Source organism: Heptranchias perlo, chromosome 11 (assembly GCF_035084215.1).
Source record: "Heptranchias perlo isolate sHepPer1 chromosome 11, sHepPer1.hap1, whole genome shotgun sequence".
Classification (NCBI taxonomy): Eukaryota; Metazoa; Chordata; class Chondrichthyes; order Hexanchiformes; family Hexanchidae; genus Heptranchias; species Heptranchias perlo.
In genome coordinates, this window is record NC_090335.1 from 54,127,219 (window position 1) to 54,148,402 (window position 21,184).

Below are 21,184 nucleotides of genomic sequence, written 5' to 3' on the forward strand. Positions count from 1 at the left end.
CCAAGGCCTCTAATGCATCAGCGGAGAACCTTTGTGCACACACTCTCGCAGGCCTGGTACAAGCTCAGATTGGTGAGGTCCGGCATGCAGATTGGAGGATGTGGGATTTAGTAGTGCGCAACCTTTATTCAATGTTTTAACGTAACTCATCAGTTTGTAAACATAGGGACGGGACCCGCATCTGTGTTTTACGTGTACAATGTCTGATCTCCATTCAGACTCTGTGCAGACAGCAGACTGTTATTTTTCGCAAGTAACAGGTACCGGCTACCTTTTAAGAGATTTTAAGAAACATCCTCCCTCTGAGAGTTGGGCACACCCTGCTGGTGGAAAGTGCGCATTTTCTGGAATCCTCATGTCAGGCCTGGTTTTTAATGCTGCTGTCAGGTAAGTACTTAGGCAGGACAAATATCTCGTCCTGCCTGCGCACGAAGCTACCCACACCCAATTATTGGCCTTGTCCAATTTAACCCCCTACAAGTTTAAAGTAAGGTTCTTAATGTGATGATGCACTAAGTAACATTTTTGCAATTGGGCTAATAATCTACCTCACTGCTCATATAGCCATGCCTGTTGTTAGTCTGATGATTTGGTGTTCTTTCACGAGTGTGAAAAACAAATTGAATAAAAGTTGTAAAGAGCTTTTTAACTGTGTGACAGAATTGTCTGGAGTTGTAATCTTGTAAATATGTGTACCTCAATTCATTTTTGAACAACTACATTCATTTATATAGCGCCTTTAACGTAGTAAAACATCCCAATGTGCTTTGCTGGAATGTTAGCAGACAAAATTTGACACCGACCACATAAGGAGATATTAGGACAGCTTGGTCAAAGAGATAGGCTTTAAGAAGCGTCTTAAAGGAGGGGAGAGAGGTGGAGAGATTTAGGGAGGGAATTGCAGAGCTCAGGGCCCGGACAGAACTACTGTTGGCTGTGATGCTATTAGATTTTATAGTTACACTGGTTTGGGGAAGTGAGGGAAAAAGGGACCTTTCTTTCATTATTTTGCTTTACAACTGCTGAATTTTCTAAAATGTAGTACACAGTTTAATTGTAATGTTGGTTAACTGCAGGGCGGAGCCCAGATGAAGTACACAGCTTCCTGGGAAAAAAAGGGGCAAGCCACATGTGCAATCAAATGCAGTGTGTACTGAAGGCAATGACAATCTCCAAAAAGAGAGTGTCTAACCACCTCCCCTTGACATTCAACGGCATTACCATCACCGAATCCCCCGCCATCAACATCCTGGGGGTCACCATTGACCAGAAACTTAACTGGACCAGCCACATAAATACTGTGGCTACAAGAGCAGGTCAGAGGCTGGGTATTCTGCGGCAAGTGAGTCACCTCCTGACTCCCCAAAGCCTTTCCACCATCTACAAGGCACAAGTCAGGAGTGTGATGGAATACTCTCCACTTGCCTGGATGAGTGCAGCTCCAACAACACTCAAGAAGCTCGACACCATCCAGGACAAAGCAGCTCGCTTGATTGGCACCCCATCCACCACCCTAAACATTCACTCCCTTCACCTCCGGCGCACTGTGGCTTCAGTGTGTACCATCCACAGGATGCACTGCAGCAACTCGCCAAGGCTTCTTTGACAGCACCTCCCAAACCCGCGATCTCTACCACCTAGAAGGACAAGAGCAGCAGGCACATGGGAACAACACCACCTGCACGTTCCCCTCCAAGTCACACACCATCCTGACTTGGAAAGATATCGCCTTTCCTTCATCGTCACTGGATCAAATTTTTAGTTTGTTATTGACTTACTGTTACTCTACTCTTGCCATTGCAGCACGGGTGCGTTTTCTGGCGAAGTTTTTATAAGTAGCTAATCAATGTAACATTAATTATTCTTGGTGAGAGTTTACTCTGCAAATGCCTCCCAGTGGGGGCATAGGAAGCGTTTATGCTAAAGAAGTTCTGAAGTTTTGGGCTGAAGTACGCAGCAGTCCTAGTTGGTTTGACCTCTGATCAGTTTCACCACTACAGCAGATAAATGTTTGTAAGTAGCAATCGCAGCAGTTCTATGGGCCACGGGTGAATGAAGGCGGCGAGGTTGCCTGAAAGGACTTAATGACAGGAAATCGCACTTTAAAGAGATTCGAACGGCTGGTTGAACTGCCCAGAATAGCTAGGCCGCTTAATTCTGTTTAAGCGGCACCTTTGTAATTGACACCTATGGTAATGACAAATGGTCAGTACCATCTACCCAATATAGGCGGCTGTCCAGGATAAACAGGGACGGTGTAAGTGGTGGGGAATGCACCTCAATTAGATCACCCCTCAACCATGTAAAGTCAAGGGAACAATTTCCACAAAACATCTGAAGGGGAGCATATCAAAATTTCCAATTGCAGCCAATTTCAGAAAAGATTGGGGGAAACGAAGAAGGAATGTGCAGAAGAAAAGTTGCAAGGTTATAAATTTAGAAACTTAATTGGAAAGAAACTCCATAATATTGAAGAAAAAGTCTTGGGTAGAAAATAAGAAATCAATACAGACAGATTTGGGAAGGAGAGGGAGAGAAGGAAGATGAGAAAACAATTGCCTTATGTTGCTAAATCACTGAAATAACATTCAAGGTGTTAGGCTTGGACTGTTTTAGTCCAACCGCCATCTCATAAAAAGTCACTGATTGATAGATGAAATTATAAAGCCTCTTACAGAAAAGGTTTTTTTTCCACATAAGCCCAAAATTGTGTTTTTTTAGTCTTTTCTCTTATTACACACAAGTTTCAAATCTTTCTCTATTGGGCATATAAGACTTCAAATTTATCCATTCTTGCTTCAAAGATCACATTACTAGGAATTGTTGAGGGTCATGTGGTGGTGGTTTTCCCCTCATTTATTCCTTCATACACCTCCCCCCACTGATACAACAGCATTTAAATAGAGTGGGATCTTACCCATCCTTCCTTCATGGTGCTGAGCATTAGCTTTCCACATTTTACTATACCACGCATCTTTTTTGAAATGTGCTTCAATATTAACATTAATGTTTAACATTAATATAATTAAATAATTTCTTTTTTTGTTTAGTCCAAAGAAAACCGTTTACAGGACTTGTTGGAAGCCAAGGCACTGGCCCTGGCACAGGCTGATCGTTTGATTGCCCAGTACCGCTGTCAGAGAGCCCATGCAGAAGCAGAGGTATGTTGAATATATCTTGAGATAAATAACTTCACAAGATACAATCTCTTAATTCAGTCATTTAATTCAAATTATCGTTTGATTTGCAATGTTATTCACATTGCATAATCCAAATGATAAGATAATTCAATTTTTTTAGTGCAAAAATTGACTTTGAATTGTCCGGGATAGGCTAACTCCCAAGGTTGCAAGTTTCTAGCTGTATGGAGTTTCAAAATGTAGCAGGGCAAGGTACAGTTTGGTGGTTTCACTGTACCAGTGTCTATTATGGGTAAGGTAAAAATGGCTGTTCTTATCAAATGTGAAGTATCAAAAGTATGGCAATCTATTTCGCAGCTACAATTATATTTTATTCTTTGGAATCAAGGGACAAAAATAAATAATGGTTAAACATTTTTGTGATTACTTTAGTGTGTGATTAAACAGAAAATCGTATGGGGTTTATGAAATAATTTTGTGAGAGAATTGCATTGCTTATGAGTTACCCAGTCACTTTGGCTGGGAAGAATGCTAGAAACCACAGTAAATGAAAACATTTCCTTTTCATTTTGCTAGTGTTGAAATTCTGATCAGGCGTCAGATCTCTAACGTCAACTGTTGTTCACTGTTCTTCCTAGTTATTAACCATACCTATTCAAACACTAGCATTTTAATTGGTCTATTGGTCTGGAGTTTTGATCGAGCCAGTTTAACCTGGCACCAGTTTTAATTGGAATCATTGGTGATATTAGGATGTGTAACTTATTTGTCTGATAGAAAGGCATACCAGAATGTCTAGTTTGGTCTTTTTTTAAAACTGAGTGTTTTCCAGAATTGATTAAAATACCCCCTTCATTACCTGCATGCTGCTCCTCAAGAAATATCATCTGCAAGCATGGAGTCAACTTTCACATATACACTGATGATAGCAAACTCTACCTGTTTGCCACCATAATTGACTCCAGGACTGCTGTTGAAATAATGTTTGATTTCCTGTCTAATATCGCTTGTCACTGGGCACTTGTTACTGGTGACATCTAGTGGTTAGCAGGAACAGGTGTATTCCCTGACAATTTTTAATGCCTCATGCGTTGGATTTTCAAATAAGTTTTCATAATGTGTGGTAATGTAGCTGCAATATCGTGTCTATACATTTATTCTGAATTGTTACATTTAGTAAATTATTAGGCATTTTTTGAGTTGTAGGCACGACAGTTGGCTTCACTTCTGATGGATGCAGAGAGAAAAAATGAAGAACTTGATGGCGTGCTAAAGACCCAACTGCTAGAATCTGAGTGTGCCAAGACTGATATTGAAGAGCTTTATCAGCACAATCGTAAACTACAGGCCATTGCTGAAGAACATGAATCCTTAAAAGTTACTTCACAAAGTCTTGCTCAAAAGTAAAGTTTGGTGATTTTTGCTAACTTTTTGCTGCCATTTTCAAAATAAATTGTAGTAACCGCATTATGGTACATGTACAACAATGAAGAATTGATTTTGTGTATGGCATATAGCAGTTTGTGGCCTCAATTATTCTCACCGTTCCTAATTTTAGCTGTGCTATCATGTGGAGGCCAAGCACTTGCCTGTAAGAAATGAAAATGCGAGGGGGACTTATCCCAGGCCACTGTTGTACATCTCCTCGAGCCTTATTTCATAGTGGCATTAATAGATACATGGGGTAGTATGCAAGAAAAGATGACTTGGGGTAGTGAAGGGATTGCAGGAGAGGAAGAGAATGCAAGGAGAGAATGTACTTCATGGGGAGGGCTTAACGAGCTACAGATCTGTAGAGGGAAGGCATTGAACGAGGAGTGAAAGAGGCACCAGTACTGAGACAGAATTACTTAAAGGGATTATCACATAAGAGGTTTACTAACGGTTGATCTTGACCAACTTGTTAAATTGTATCTTTCTTCAAAATTTTCACTGTACTACAAGATTGTAGTTTTTGATAAGCTATTGTTTCCAATCAAATTAGGGTTTTAGTAAAGGTTTGGCATTTGACACAAGTATAATTGCACCTATGTAACTTTTTTTTATAGGTTACATAATTTGTTTTTTCCACTGACTATCTTGAATGTGTAATCCATAAATCTAGTTCCAGATTTGTATGTTTACATGAATTTTCTTTTTAGCCTCGAGATTGTTGAAAGGCAACTTAAGGAACTTCAGACTGAGCGTAACTCCTTAAGCAAACAAACTGAAATGTTCAAAAAGCAAATTGACTCCCTTAAGCAACAGAATGATAGGTAAGTCCATCTTCTGACTTGTGATTAGATGTGGTATTTATAGATTCCAATTCAGTCACAATGGTTTGAAGTCATGTGTTTGTCAAGTGCAAATTTTTTTTTAAAAAAAGCAAAATATCTTGTCTTTGCTTTCTCTTTTGAATCTTAGATGCCTTGCTCAGTTGGCAGAGTTAGAAGGGCAGAAAAATGATTTGTGCATTCAGTTACAGGAAAAGGATAATAAATTATTGGGTAAGTCTTTGATTTGTGACTCACATAGCTCTTTGCCTGCTTTAAAATGTATTAAAAAGCACTTTGAACACCAATGCATGAGAGCTAAAATCTTAAAATAATATTTTTTCTTTTTAAAAATTGGGAATGAGAAATACAGTGGCATAGAATGATGGGACGAGGCATTAGAGGCTTAAGGTTTTATTTTGTTCTCTGAAATGAGCCATCCAGAAGCTTTTTTTCCGTCTTCTACCTCTCTTCTCCCCTGCCACCATATGGGCTGTTTTACTCTTGAGGAATTTTTCCTATTGTCTTCACTAGCAGGTTTCTAGACTTACAGAAACTGGACTGTATAGATTGTAAGACTGGACATGCATTGTGTTTTGTGCCCTCTACTTCCAATCCACAGAGATTAAAATGTTATTGTTTGAACAGAAGAGTGAGGTACAAAACATGACCGGACAGATGGTCTGAGAAAGCAGGGCAAAGACCAAGGGAAGTCTAGATTAAACTGCATTTCAATGCAAGAAGTCTGATGGGCAAGGCAGATGAACTCGGGGCATGGATGGGCACATGGGACTGGGATGTTATAGCTATTACTGAAACATGGCTAAGGGAGGGGCAGGACTGGCAGCTCAATGTTCCAGGGTACAGATGCTATAGGAAAGATAGAGCAGGAGGTAAGAGAGGAGGGGGAGTTGCGTTCTTGGTTAGGGAGAACATCACAGCAGTAGTGAGAGAGGATATATCCGAGGGTTCGCCCAAGGAGTCTATATGGGTAGAACTGAAAAATAAGAAGGGAGAGATCACGTTGATAGGATTGTACTACAGACCCCCAAATAGTCAACAGGAAATTGAGGAGCAAATATGTAAGGAGATTACAGACAGCTGCAAGAAAAATAGGGTGGTAATAGTAGGGGACTTTAACTTTCCCAACATTGACTGGGACAGCCATAGCATTAGGGGCTTGGATGGAGAGAAATTTGTTGAGTGTATTCAGGAGGAATTTCTCATTCAGTATGTGGATGGCCCGACTAGAGAGGGGGCAAAACTTGACCTCCTCTTGGGAAATAAGGAAGGGCAGGTGACAGAAGTGTTAGTGAGGGATCACTTTGGGACCAGTGATCATAATTCCATTAGTTTTAGGATAGCTATGGAGAATGATAGGTCTGGCCCAGAAGTTAAAATTCTAAATTGGGGAAAGGCCAATTTTGATGGTATTAGACAGGAACTTTCAGAAGTTGATTGGGAGAGTCTGTTGGCAGGCAAAGGGACGTCTGGTAAGTGGGAGGCCTTCAAAAGTGTGTTAACCAGGGTTCAGGGTAAGCACATTCCTTATAAAGTGAAGGGCAAGGCTGGTAGAAGTAGGGAACCTTGGATGACTCTGGAGATTGAGGCCCTAGTCAGAAAGAAGAAGGAGGCATATGACATGCATAGGCAGCTGGGATCAAGTGGATCCCTTGAAGAGTATAGAGATTGCCGGAGTAGAGTTAAGAGAGAAATCAGGAGGGCAAAAAGGGGATATGAGATTGCTTTGGCAGATCAGGCAAAGGTGAATCCAAAGAGCTTCTACAAATACATAAAGGGCAAAAGAGTAACTAGGGAGAGAGTAGGGCCACTTAAGGATCAACAAGGTCATCTATGTGCAGAACCACTAGAGATGGGTGAGATCCTAAATGACTATTTCGTATCGGTATTTACGGTTGAGAAAGGCATGGATGTTAGGGAACTTGGGGAAATAAATAGTGATGTCTTGAGGAGTGTACATATTACCGAGAGGGAGGTGCTGGAAGTCTTAACGCGCATCAAGGTAGATAAATCTCCAGGACCTGATGAAATGTATCCCAGGACATTATGGGAGGTTAGGGAGGAAATTGCGGGTCCCCTAGCAGAGATATTTCAATCATCGACAGCTACAGGTGAGGTGCCTGAAGATTGGAGGGTAGCAAATGTTGTGCCTTTGTTTAAGAAGGGCGGCAGGGAAAAGCCTGGGAACTACAGACCGGTGAGCCTGACATCTGTAGTGGGTAAGTTGTTAGAGGGTATTCTGAGAGACAGGATCTACGGGCATTTGGAGAGGCAGGGACTGATTAGGAACAGTCAGCATGGTTTTGTGAGAGGAAAATCATGTCTCACAAATTTGATTGAGTTTTTTGAAGGGGTAACCAAGAAGATAGATGAGGGCTGTGCAGTAGACGTGGTCTACATGGACTTTAGCAAAGCCTTTGACAAGGTACCGCATGGTAGGTTGTTACATAAAGTTAAATCTCACGGGATCCAAGGTGAGGTAGCCAATTGGATACAAAATTGGCTTGACGGCAGAAGACAGAGGGTGGTTGTAGAGGGTTGTTTTTCAAACTGGAGGCCTGTGACCAGCGGTGTGCCTCAGGGATCGGTGCTGGGTCCGCTGTTATTTGTTATTTATATTAATGATTTGGATGAGAATTTAGGAGGCATGGTTAGTAAGTTTGCAGATGACACCAAGATTGGTGGCATTGTGGACAGTGAAGAAGGTTATCTAGGATTGCAACGGGATCTTGATAAATTGGGCCAGTGGGCCGATGAATGGCAGATGGAGTTTAATTTAGATAAATGTGAGGTGATGCATTTTGGTAGATCAAATCGGGCCAGGACCTACTCCGTTAATGGTAGGGCGTTGGGGAGAGTTATAGAACAAAGAGATCTAGGAGTACAGGTTCATAGCTCCTTGAAAGTGGAGTCACAGGTGGATAGGGTGGTGAAGAAGGCATTCAGCATGCTTGGTTTCATTGGTCAGAACATTGAATATTGGAGTTGGGATGTCTTGTTGAAGTTGTACAAGACATTAGTTCGGCCACACTTGGAATACTGTGTACAGTTCTGGTCACCCTATTATAGAAAGGATATTATTAAACTAGAAAGAGTGCAGAAATGATTTACTAGGATGCTACCGGGACTTGATGGTTTGACTTCAAGGGAGAGGTTGGATAGGCTGAGACTTTTTTCCCTGGAGAGTAGGAGGTTTCGGGGTGATCTTATAGAAGTCTATAAAATAATGAGGGGCATAGATAAGGTAGATAGTCAAAATCTTTTCCCAAAGGTAGGGGAGTCTATAACGAGGGAGCATAGATTTAATGTGAGAGGGGAGAGATACAAAAGGGTCCAGAGGGGCAATTTTTTCACTCAAAGGGTGGTGAGTGTCTGGAACGAGCTGCCAGAGGCAGTAGTAGAGGCGGGTACAATTTTGTCTTTTAAAAAGCATTTGGACAGTTACATGGGTAAGATGGGTATAGAGGGATATGGGCCAAGTGCAGGCAATTGGGACTAGCTTAGTGGTATAAACTGGGCGACATGGACATGTTGGGCCGAAGGGCCTGTTTCCATGTTGTAAACTTCTATGATTCTATACCTTGTTTCAGCAAGGTCTGTGGACACTTACACTTGGGTAACTGGCTTCTATACAGGAAGACTTCCTTCAGATCATTCCTCTACAACTGCTCACCTTTTGAGGTCCTTGAGGACAAGAGAAATTACCAGAGTACCCATTGTAACACATAGGCATGCTGTATAAATCTGGTCAGTTAATAAGAACATAAGAAATAGGAGCAGGAGTAGGCTATTTGGCCCCTTGAGCCTACTCCGCCATTCAATCAGATCATGGCTGATCTTCCACCTCAATTCCACTTTTCCGCCTGATCCCAATATCCCTTGATTTCCCCTAGAGTCCAAACATTTATCTATCTTAGCCTTGAACATATTCAGCGACTGAGCTTCCACAGCCCTCTGGGGTAGAGAATTCCAAAGATTCACAACCCTCTGAGTAAAGAAATTCCTCCTCATCTCTGTCTTAAATGGCCAACCCCTTATCCTGAGACTATGCCCCCTGGTTCTAGACTCTCCAGCCAGGGGAAACAACCTCTCAGCATCTACCCTGTTAAGCCCCCTGAGATCACCTCTCACTCATCTAAACTCCAGAGAGTATAGGCCCATTCTACTTGATCTCTCCTCATAGGACGACCCTCTCATCCCAGAAATCAATCTAGTGACCCTTTGTTGCACCATCTCTAAGGCAAGTATATCCTTCCTTAGATAAGGAGACCAAAACTGTACGTAGTACTCCAGGTGTGGTCTCACTAAAGCCCTGTACAGTTGTAGTAAGACTTCCTCACTCTTGTACTCCAACCCCCTTGTAACAAAGGCCAACATGCCATTTGCCTTCCTAATTGCTTGCTTGTACCTGCATGCTAACTTTTTGTGTTTCTTGTACGAGGACACCCAAATCTCTCTGGACACCAACATGTAATAATTTCTCACCATTTAAATAATATTCTGTTTTTCTATTCATCCTATCAAAGTGAATAACCTCACATTGCCCCACATTATACTCCATCTGCCACTTTCGTGCCCACTCACCTGACCTGTCTATGTCCCTTTGCATATTCTTTGTGCCCTCCTCACAGCTTACTTTCCCACCTAGCTTTGTATCATCAGCAAACTTGGATACATTACACTCGGTCCCTTCATCTAAGTCATTAATATTGATTATAAATGTAAGGAATCTTACAACACCAGGTTATAGTCCAGGTTACAACACCAGGTTATTGGACTATAACCTGGTGTTGTAAGATTCCTTACATTTGTCCACCCCAGTCCATCACCGGCATCTCCACATCTTGATTATAAACAGCTGAGGCCCAAGCACTGATCCTTGCGGCACTCCACTAGTTATAGCCTGCCAAGCAGGAAATGACCCGTTTATCCCCACTCTGTTTTCTGTCCGTTAACTAATCCTGTATCCATACTAATATATTACCCCCAACCCCATGAGCCTTTATCTTGCGTAACAACCTTTTAAGGGCACCTTATCGAATGCCTTTTGAAAATCCCCTTTATCGACCCTGCTAGCTACTTCCTCACAAAACTCTAATAGAATTGTCAAACACGATTTCCCTTTCATAAAACCATGTTGACTCTGCCTAATCATATTATGATTTTCTAAGTGCCGTTACCACTTACTTAATAATGAATTCCAGCATTTTCCTGGTGACTGATGTCAGGCTAACTGGCCTGTAGTTCCCTGTTTTCTCTCTCCTTCCTTTCTTGAATAGCGGGGTTACATTTGCTACCTACTAATTCGCTGGGACCATTCCAGAATCTAGGGAATTTTGGAAGATCAGAACCAATGCATTCACTATCTCTGCAGCCACCTCTTTTAGAACCCTAGGATGTAGGCCATCAGGTCCAGGAAATTTATCAGATTTTAGTTCCATTAGTTTCTCCAATACTTTTTCTCTACTGATATTAATTACTTTAAGTTGCTCACTCATATTAGCCCCTTAGTTCCCCACTATTTCTGGTATGCTTTTTGTGTCTTCTACTGTGAAGACAGATGCAAAATATTTGTTCAACGACTCTGCCATTTCCTTATTCTCCATTATGATTTCTCCTGTCTCAGCCCCTAAGGGACCAACATTTACTTTTACTACTCTCTTCCTTTTTACATTCTTGTAGAAGCCCTTCAACTTGTTTTCATATTTCTTGCTAGTTTACTATCATTTTCTATTTTCTTCCTTTTCATCAATTTCTTGGTCATCATTTGCTGGTTTCCAAAACTCTCCCAATCCTCAGGCTTACTACTCTTCTTCGCAACATTATAGGCCTCTTCTTTTAATCTAATACTTTCCTTAACTTCTTTAGCCACAGATGAATCACTTTTCCCATGGAGTTTATATTTCTCAATGGAATGTATATTTGTTGAGAATTTTGAAATATTTCTTTAAATGTTGCCATTGCTTATCTACTGTCTGACATTTTAATCTAATTTCCCTAATCTACCTTAGCCAACTCGCCCCTCATACCTATGTAATTGGCTTTATTTAAGTTTAAGACTCTATTTTCAGACTTAAGTTGTACAGTCACTGAAGCTGCATAATTCACTGCTAACTGTTAAGTTATTTTTACTACCATCTGAAAGCAGCTTGGGGATGGGTAGGGAAGCCACTGAGTGACTAGGCTTGGATCTGGATCAGTATTGGGGCTCAAACTTGAAATAATGAAAAGTCTTAACGAGTGCACAGCCCCAGGGAAGGAGGGGACAAAAACTGAACTGTATCGCAGAATTGCTCATGCGACTTCTACAGTCTAATTGAAAGGTTGCAATTTCAGCTATTTCAGCAGTTTGGCAAAACCATCCTGATGGGCTGGAAAATCTCAAGCACCAGGTTAATTCCCTGACATCTTGTGGAAGTTGAAAATATTGCATAAACAGTAAAAAGCAGGATGGAATGGCAAAAGAACACTTGATTATAACAGTTGTGATAATAACAGTTGTGATAATTCTGCTCTCTGCATGTTGGTCTTGAACCACTAATTAAATTTAATTTTTTTCTGTAAACAATTGCTAGGTTTGGAACAGAATCTCCACGTACAGCAAGAAAAAACAAAAGCAACAGAGAAGGAGAAAGAGGACATGGAAGAAACTATTGACGTTCTCCGAAAGGAGCTGAGCAAGACTGAGTTAGCAAGGAAAGAGCTCAGCATTAAGGTAAATGATGCATTTAAAATTGTTTCACTAAATTGTTAAGCAGTCTGCCTTTCAGAACATTGTAGAAGCACATGTGAGGATCACGATACAGTTCGTTGCTACCTCCTCGCCCTATTGTGTGACTAGATATTCAAAAGTAAACTCCTGATTACAAGGGATGCAAGTCCACTTACTGTGACTCTAACCTGGGAGACTATCTGGGGCAGACTCGACATTTGCAACAGAAATCTAATTGGGGAAATGAAGCAAATGCGTAGAACAGTGGGTTCAAAAACTGCCCTTTCCCTCTAGATTGGGATATATCCGAAGGGAAAGACAGTTTCCTGACCCACTGCTTTGAATCCAGCACAGAGTAATTTGATGAAATTTCTCTTTCTGTTGTTTTGGATAGGAGTCCCTTTCCAAGTAGGCGCACACTCATGGTTAGAAGCTGTCCATAATTTTGCATAAATTGGCACTCACACTTAGAAGCCTTAATAATGGCTGACGTAGGAAAAGGAGAAATTCATTGTTCGTGCAATATGGAATGCTCTTCTGAGTTTGGGATTAAGCCAAAATATAAGGAGCTTTGCATTTACGTTGACTGTGTCCAGATTGCCAGGCGGTCAAACTTTTCCGATAACATCTTTTTCCTTATGAGCACAGAAGTTCACCAAAAGAAATGAACCTAACAGAGGCAGTATATATTTGGGGTTTGCTGAAATCATAGTGGGAAATAATTGCACTAGTGTCCACACATTGCTATTTTTCATTGATGTGAAATAGTACATCAAATTTTTACAGTCAGCTTGCTCTTGCTTTTTGAATAAAGAAAAAAAAAATTGCTTATGAACTAATTGACTTGTCTGAAATTGTAATTTGACTTCATTTCTGTTAAGCTTTTAAAAAAACATTTTTCACATTTGCATACACTCAGGAATTCTCCACTGAAGGTTACTTTATGCAATTTCTTGCATGCTTTTAGTTGTAATGTTTCATTCTGTTTTAATTTGTTGTGACGTTCTGGGGCACATGACTAATTTGGGCTATATTCTGTATAAATATATTGATTTGATGAAATTGCTAAAATAGTTCAATTTCACAAATGGATGCAGTAGGTTTAGATAGAGTATTTTGGGATTTTCAATTTCTATTCACTTAGAACTATTATCTGGCATTATGTGCCATTTTGGTTATTTATGTTTCCTAAATATAGGAATAAGGAAATGATTTATGTTCTCGAAAAAATTTTTAGTAATTAGTTTTGTTTTACATTAATAAATTTTTTGTTCCACAGTCCCGCCTAATATGTATGTTTATTTTATCTCTTGCCGCCGCAGTTGTCATCCCTAGAAGTACAGAAGTCCCAGTTAGAGGCACGGTTGCAACAAAAAGAAGCCCTTGTCCAAGCCCAACAGGATGAACTCGGCAAGCATTCTCAGATGATAGCAATGATTCACAGTCTGAGTAGTGGCAAACTACCATCAAATACTGTAAATCTCAGTCTGTAGCCCTTGCTTCTTGTTGTGATTTTAATATTGAAAGAAACAGGGATTGACTCAGGTGTTAGCTTGTAGTCCTTGCAGCTGATGGATTAGATATTCACCCTATGGGATTAAAGCTACAAATTATTTTTAACTAAGGATTGGTAACCATTAAATATTAGCAGTATTTTAAAAATGTTTGCTTCAGAAGTGAGTGTTTGATGTTGAAGTGCTGAATTGCACTGTTATGAGCAACACTACTTGCAAGAACTTAGTGACATACATTGTAGTCCATAAATTTGGTGTAATGATTCAAAATCATATTTTTGTTTGACTGCATTGTCAGCCTCAACGTGTAACACATTACTGACTTTAACCATAAATTGACTAACTGCATAGATAGTTCAGGTCAAACCATGTACTATTTGGTTAGTACTTTATATTTTGAGTAGATGTCACTTTGGAATTGGGAGATAGCTATTTCATACTTGAGCAACTCTGTATCCCAGTGATAAGAGTACAATACTAGAATTCTCCAATTATATTAATACTAGATGTAATTCTGACTTTGAAGAGTACCGTCCTGGATCCCCGATACATTAGAGCTACAATTATTCTAGAAGCAATCTATTTTATCGCAGTATTTATAATGAGTAAAATTATCTTAATCGTGCTATTCATCAGCCTATGCGCAATGTAAATGTATGCAAATTTTGTATGTTTTTATGACTGTCTCTGACCAAATTGAAAAAGCACTGCTCTAAAAACAGAGAAAATCAGCTTACAGATTTTGGGTTTAAAGTAACCAACATTATTCTACTAAAGCTACATAGAAATAATTGACCATGCGCTCTCCTGTCACTTGTTTGATTCCTGTTCACCGTTGTAGTGAATCTTGATAGTGTCTTGAATCTATGGTATCTTCTTTATATGTACTGTCTCATTTTCATTTGGTAGTGTATAACCAAACATTAATTATGGTACATCTTCACTTTTCCTCCTTTCTCCCCACTGAGGAAATAAACTTTTTTTTAAATTAAAAATGTGCTTAAAATTGAGTGCAAACTATGGTTTATACCATACTTATGAATACAGGACAGTAGATACAAAATATTGTTTTTACACATAAGGCCAGTGTATATGTTTTTAAATTTTGGGTGAAATTTGTGCTAATCCAGGTAAAGCTACTAATGTATTGTTCAAGATCCTGCACCAAATATTGAATCGCAAGTTTCATGCGGCTGACTAATCCGAAACTAAACTTGCCAGTATTTCTTAAGCAGGTGACCAGAGAGACCCTATAAATCTAGCACAGGTCTTGGATTAATATAAAAAATGCTTATAATATAACAGCAGAAAATGATTGGAAGCTTAATTTTCCTGGTTGCTTAACTTGTGTAAATATGTGCAACCATGGAGTCCTTTGATTAGTCCTGTCATTGCTGGTTTCAGCCAGACTGCTGAACTCAATGTAGGCAACCAAGTATAAGCCCAAAATTGGATGCTCTTGGCTAGAGCTGTACACAAAGAATCTTAGCATTGGCCTTACCCCTCTTGCAGACCTGACTCATCTTCACTTCAGATACAGTTATCAATCAAATCTACTACTTTAAAAAGATGCTTAGTTTGTCAATCATGTGGGATGTTTAATTGAATGGCTTGACCCCTTTCTGAAAAATCCATTAATCTGTTCCAACCAATTTGATCAACCTGTGACTGCAAGAATTAATACTTGTCCATTCAACCAGCAGGAAAGCTGCTGAACAGGATGATACTAATGGCTCTGCACACAACAGACATTAGCATATTTAACTACCCACTGGTGGAACAACTTAAATATGCTTAACAAATCTACAGGAGTTTTTTGAGGATGTAACTAGTAGAATAGATAGGGGTGAACCAGTGGATGTGGTGTATTTGGATTTTCAGAAGGCTTTTGATAAGGTCCCACACAGGTTAGTGTGCAAAATTAAAGCACATGGGATTGGGGGGAATATACTGGCATGGATTGAGAATTGGTCGACAGACAGAAGTCAGAGTAGGAATAAACGGGTCTTTTTCCAGGTGGCAGGCAGTGATTAGTGGGGTACCGCAGGAATCAGTGCTTGGGCCACAGCTATTCACAGTATATATCAATGATTTGGATGAGGGAACTAAATGTAACATTTCCAAGTTTGCAGATGACACAAAACTGGGGTGGAATGTGAGCTGTGAGGAGGATGCAAAGAGGCTCCAATGTGATTTAGACAAGTTGGGTGAGTGGGCAAGAACATGGCAGATGCAGTATAACGTGGATAAATGTGAGGTTACCCACTTTGGTTGTAAAAACAGAAAGGCAGATTATTATCTGAATGGTGATAGATTGGGAAAGAGGGAGGTGCAACGAGACTTGTACACCAGTCGCTGAAAGCGAGCATTCAGGTGCAGCAAGCAGTTAGGAAGGCGAGTGGTATGTTGGCCTTCATTGCAAGAGGATTTGAGTGCAGGAGCAGGGATGTTTTACTGCAGTTAAACAGGGCCTTGGTGAGACCACATCTGGGGTATTGTGTGGAGTTTTGGTCTCCTTACCTGAGGAAGGATGTCCTTTCCATGGAGGGAGTGCAACGAAGGTTTACCAGACTGATACCTGGGATGGCAGGACTGACGTATGAGGAGAGATTGGGTCGACTAGACCTATATTCACTCGAGTTTAGAAGCAAGAGGTGATCTCATCGAAACATAATAAAATTCTAATAGGACTAGACAGACTAGATGCAGGGAGGATGTTCCTGACGGCTGGGGAGTCCAGTACCAGGGGTCACAGTCTCAGGATACGGGGTATGCCATTTAGAACCGAGATGAGGAGAAATTTCTTCACTCAGAGGGTGGTGAACCTGTGGAATTCTCTACCACAGAAGGCAGTGGCGGCCAAGTCATTAGATGTATTCAAGAAGGAGATAGGTATATTTCTTAACGCTAAAGGGATCAAGGGATATGGGGAAAAAGCGGGAACAGGGTACTGAGTTAGACATCAGCCATGATCTTTTTGAATGGCGGAGAAGGGCCGAATGGCCTATTCTTGCTCCTATTTTCTATGTTTCTATGTTTAATATGTATTTTAATGCTTTGTCATACCAGACCATATTGTATATTCTCTACAACTTGCAGAAACAAATAGGAGCCAATTTTAACTTTGTCTGTGCTGTGACTGACGAGAAAGAATCCAATAAATAATCCATCATAGACAAAAATACTTAATTTTTGTCAAAGAAATAGTGTAATATTCAGAAACAGAATTTTTTGATAAAATTTACATGCAAAGTTCAATAGAGGAGTCAAATTTCACTTTGAAAGAGAATCCACATAGGTTTGGAGATATATATGAAGTTGTTCTTGGTTTGATGCATTCACTCTTCTGATTCAGTTCAAGCTCTATCAATTTAATATAGAGTCTTCTTCGCAGGTCTGTTGTTTTCACAGTTTAGTAAGTTGTCTTTCAAATGAAAAGGCAACAAAATCAGACAGTCCTATATTTAACCCAGGAATGTTGAGAAAATGCACGAGTTTGACAAACAAAGATCCCTTCCTAATGCCACAAAATCATCACATGAACCTGCTATTAGGTATTGAATCCAGCTGCATGATCAACAAAAAGTACTCTCTGAATTTCACTTTATAAACTGTAATGATGTCAAATATTCTTGTGATAATATTCAGTATGTGATTGTCCAAAATGCCTGTAAGTATATATACATGCCCCTCTTTCTCCTTGAATCCCCCTACTGCCAAGGTATTCCACTGAGGTGGGTGGGGGAGAAAAAGTTGGCAGAATCATTACAACCTCACAGAAGTATATGCCCCTTTGGATGATTAGGGGAATAGCATTCAGAGTGGCTTCATAATACTTGAAGTGCAGTCATCATTTATTATAGCTGAACTATAGGGCAGTCTGAGTCAGCTCCCATAAAAATAAGACATGGCTAGTTAAAGAAGCATCTGACTGCTGTCTAATATAAAAACCTCAAATGTATGTCTATAAACAACTTTTAACAGCCCAATGGCAAAGATTGGATAATTTGTTGGTTTGTGGACATATACTTTGAATAGAGTGGATTATGTGCTGGCTGTGATGTCAATGTATGGGGAGTCTGAATTCGCTGAATGTTTGAATTCTTTATTCTGATTTTGAAAAGCTGCTGTCACAGATGTCTACATATGTGTACTTCCAGCAGGGGTCACTGGATAGTGATCAGAAGCCAGTACCTTAAGTGATTTTCTCCTATCCAATCCAGGAGCTCTAAGTTGATTGCAGTGTACCCCTCCCCAGCTGAGACCATCTAGCTCAGTACAGATCAAACCTGAGACCTGGTCAGATGGCTCAGCTACTCATCAGATAAACTTGCTGAGTCAGTTAGGGAGCTGGATAATTTATGTGGTTTGACCACTTTCCCAGCACATTTCCTGCAGCTCTCAGGATGGTACTTGGATCTAACTAATGCATGCTTGGAGGGGAAGGGGGGGTTCAGAGGCAAAAAGTAGGAGGAATAATCAGGCATGGGGATGTGGGAGTGTAGCTCAAGCATAAGTAACTAAAGCCACTCCAGGATTCTGTGCCAGCCTTGTAATATGTTACCGGAACAGTTCTTTTCACCGTAATGAGAAATTAGCACTTCGTATTGACTTGGGCAGCTGGCCAGATGCCTAGCCCTGAAAATCTCATCAGTTGAATATGCAACAGTATCCAGATGGTGCTGATTTTGGCCTGAGCTAGGTGGCTTTAAATCAGCCCCCTGGTTGTTTGGTACAACTGTTCCATTAAAGTAAATAAATTACTTTCAGGGCCCTAATATGTACCACCTGGAGAGGGAAGTCGCAACTCAAATCTTTGGTTTTATTGAACTGCTATGAAGCCTGTCGTAATCTAATTTTTTTATGTATATATGTATGTGTGTGTATATATATATATATATATATATATATATATAAATATATATATAGTTTTTAGGAGTACTCCTTCCCTGGACTTTCTTCCCCCTTTAATGTACATCAATGTACATAGCCCATTTATTTTTACATACTATGACTTATATGTAAACTTTTACGACTCAATAAAAATTGTACATAGCAGGCATGTTCAGGTGTAAGTACACTAATGGCACTGTAGAGAGCAAGACACTGGTATGGCTTTATTTGCATTTCTACTACTATGAATTTGTTTGTGACTTCTGCCTATGACACACTAGTACAAAGTAGTAAAGAGCAATCGTTACAAGCACTGCAACCATAGCAGCAATTATTCCAAAACGTCTTCTCTTTTGGCTTTCCTCATGAGTTGACTCTGAAATTTGAACAAAGTACATTTTAGCAAACTTCACAGAATTTGAACATATAGTACAACTGTAAGTTTAAAACTAAACAAATACAATGAATAAGCAATTTAAATAAAAAATAAATAAATCTGGAACAAAAACAGAAAATGCTGCAAGCACACAGTTTAGGTGACTGCTTTTCTCAAGACAGTTATAATAATACTCAAAAGAAGGAAAAATGGGTGAGGCATGTACTCCATAAATGATGTTGAAATAGCTAAGATGTCATCAAAAGAGACCTAGGATTCTTAGTAGACTTACTGTGTAATATGTCCAACCAATGCAGAACAGCAATCAATTAAGTAAATAGAATGCTAAACTAGATAGTGAAAACAATGGAATAGAAATCACAGGAAATCATACTCAAACTGTGTGGTTTGACTCTGGTTAAACTACTCTTTTGAGTGCTGTGACCAGTTCTGTCCACTGAGAGACATTCAAACACTGGAGGCAATGTAGAAAAGAGCCATGAGGCTGATCCCTAGTGTTTGAGGTCTGAGTTATCAGAAAAGACCGGATAAACATTGCCTGGAAATCACCTGTTGGCTGAGAGGTGATCTTATTGAGGTATACAAGATAGTAAATAGTATTTTTTTAAAAAAAGGTAAATCTGGAAAATTACTTCAAACTAAATTGTGAGAGTAAGACAAGGGCAACAATGGTTCAAACTAGGAAAAGGCAAATTTAGGAAAATATCAGAAAGTTCTTCATACAAAGAGTAATCAATACATGGAATGGGCTTCTGGATAGAATAGTGAAGGCAAAAATATTGGAATCATTTAAGGGACAATTCATTACTGCAACAATTATGGGCTCTTACTAGATGGACTGAGTGTCCTTCCTGATCCTCAAATATCTTGTGATACGTTTTTTGAAGTATTCACTCGAGAAGACTACAGAAACACAACCTACTGTGATGAAAGTAATCTATGCAGACTCAACATCAACAAGATGAAGTTTCTAAGCAGACTTTGCTACAAATTGGCATCTCAGAATAAAAGGGAGGATAAAATTCTTTATGAAAATATGAGGATATGTGAAAACAGGAAGGCTATATAGGGAATTTCATCCACCAAATATATCCCAATTGGGATAACTGGCCTTTTTCATCTGTATATATCTCATGATCTGATGAGCACACAATTCTCTTTTCTAACTCAGTATTGTTCCATCGCGTCACGTCACATCTACAGCACAGAAACAGGCCATTTGGCGTTTATGCTACATATGAGCCTCCTCCCTCCCTACTTCATCTTTATCAGCATACCCATCTATTCCTTTCTCCTTTGTGTGCTTATCTAGCTTCCCCTTAAATGCATCTATGCTATTTGTCTCAACTACGTGTGGTGGTATGTTCCACATTTATACCACTCTTTGGGTAAAGCGGTTTCTCCTGAATTCCCTATTAGATTTATTAGCGACTATCTTATATTGATGATACCTAGTTTTGGACTCCCCCACAAGTGGAAACATTTTCTCTATGTCTACTTTATCAAACTCTATCATTATCTTAAAGACCTCTATCAGGTCACTCCTCAGCCTTCTCTTTGCTAGAGAAAAGAGCTGCAGCCTGTTCAGTCTTTCCTGATAAGTATATCCTCTCAGTTCTGGTATCGTCCTTGTGAATCTTTTTTGCATCTTCTCCAATGCCTCTATATCCTTTTTATAATAGAGACCTGAACTGTGCACAGTACTCCATGTGTGGTCTAACCAAGGTTCCGTACAAATTTAACATAACTTGTCGGCGTTTCAATTCCTGTAGAAATGAATCCCTGTGCTTGGTTTGCCTTTTTTATGGCCTTATTAACCTGAGTCGCTACTTGTAGTGATTTGTGTAGTTGTACCCGCAATCCCTTTGCTCCTATACACCGTTTAGACTCTTATTATCCAAGCAATATGTGGCCTCCTTATTCTTCCTACCCAAATGCACCACCTCTCACTTATGTATATTGAAATTCATTTGCCAATTACACGCCCATTCTGAAAGTTTATTAATGTCTTCTTACATTTTAACACAATCTTCTTTTGTTTTAACTACACTCTCCAATTTAATGTCTCCTGCAAATTTTGAAATTGTACTTCCAATTCCCGAGTCCAAATCGTTGATGTAAATTGTGAACAACGGTGGTCCTAGCATTGATCCCGGTGGTACACCACTTCCAATACAGTATTTGTAGAAATAGAATACAAAATTGGGGGTTGTTGGTTTACAGAAAATAGGGTACTTACTTTGTAGCTGTCATAA

General features: G+C 39.7%; 1 protein-coding gene across 2 annotated transcripts in view; it reads left to right on the top strand.

Moving 5' to 3' along the window:
* The window catches only part of cip2a (cellular inhibitor of PP2A), a 59,784-nt gene extending 45,997 nt beyond the window's left edge, over positions 1-13,787 (top strand). For both annotated transcript variants that reach the window (XM_067993054.1, XM_067993053.1), the window contains exons 18-23: positions 3,051-3,161; positions 4,347-4,543; positions 5,282-5,395; positions 5,544-5,626; positions 11,989-12,128; positions 13,448-13,787. In XM_067993054.1, coding sequence (XP_067849155.1) covers positions 3,051-3,161; positions 4,347-4,543; positions 5,282-5,395; positions 5,544-5,626; positions 11,989-12,128; positions 13,448-13,618 — 816 coding nt within the window. In that variant the 3' untranslated portion in view covers positions 13,619-13,787. The remainder of the gene's footprint in view (positions 1-3,050; positions 3,162-4,346; positions 4,544-5,281; positions 5,396-5,543; positions 5,627-11,988; positions 12,129-13,447) is intronic.
* Positions 13,788-21,184: the final 7,397 nt, after the last annotated feature.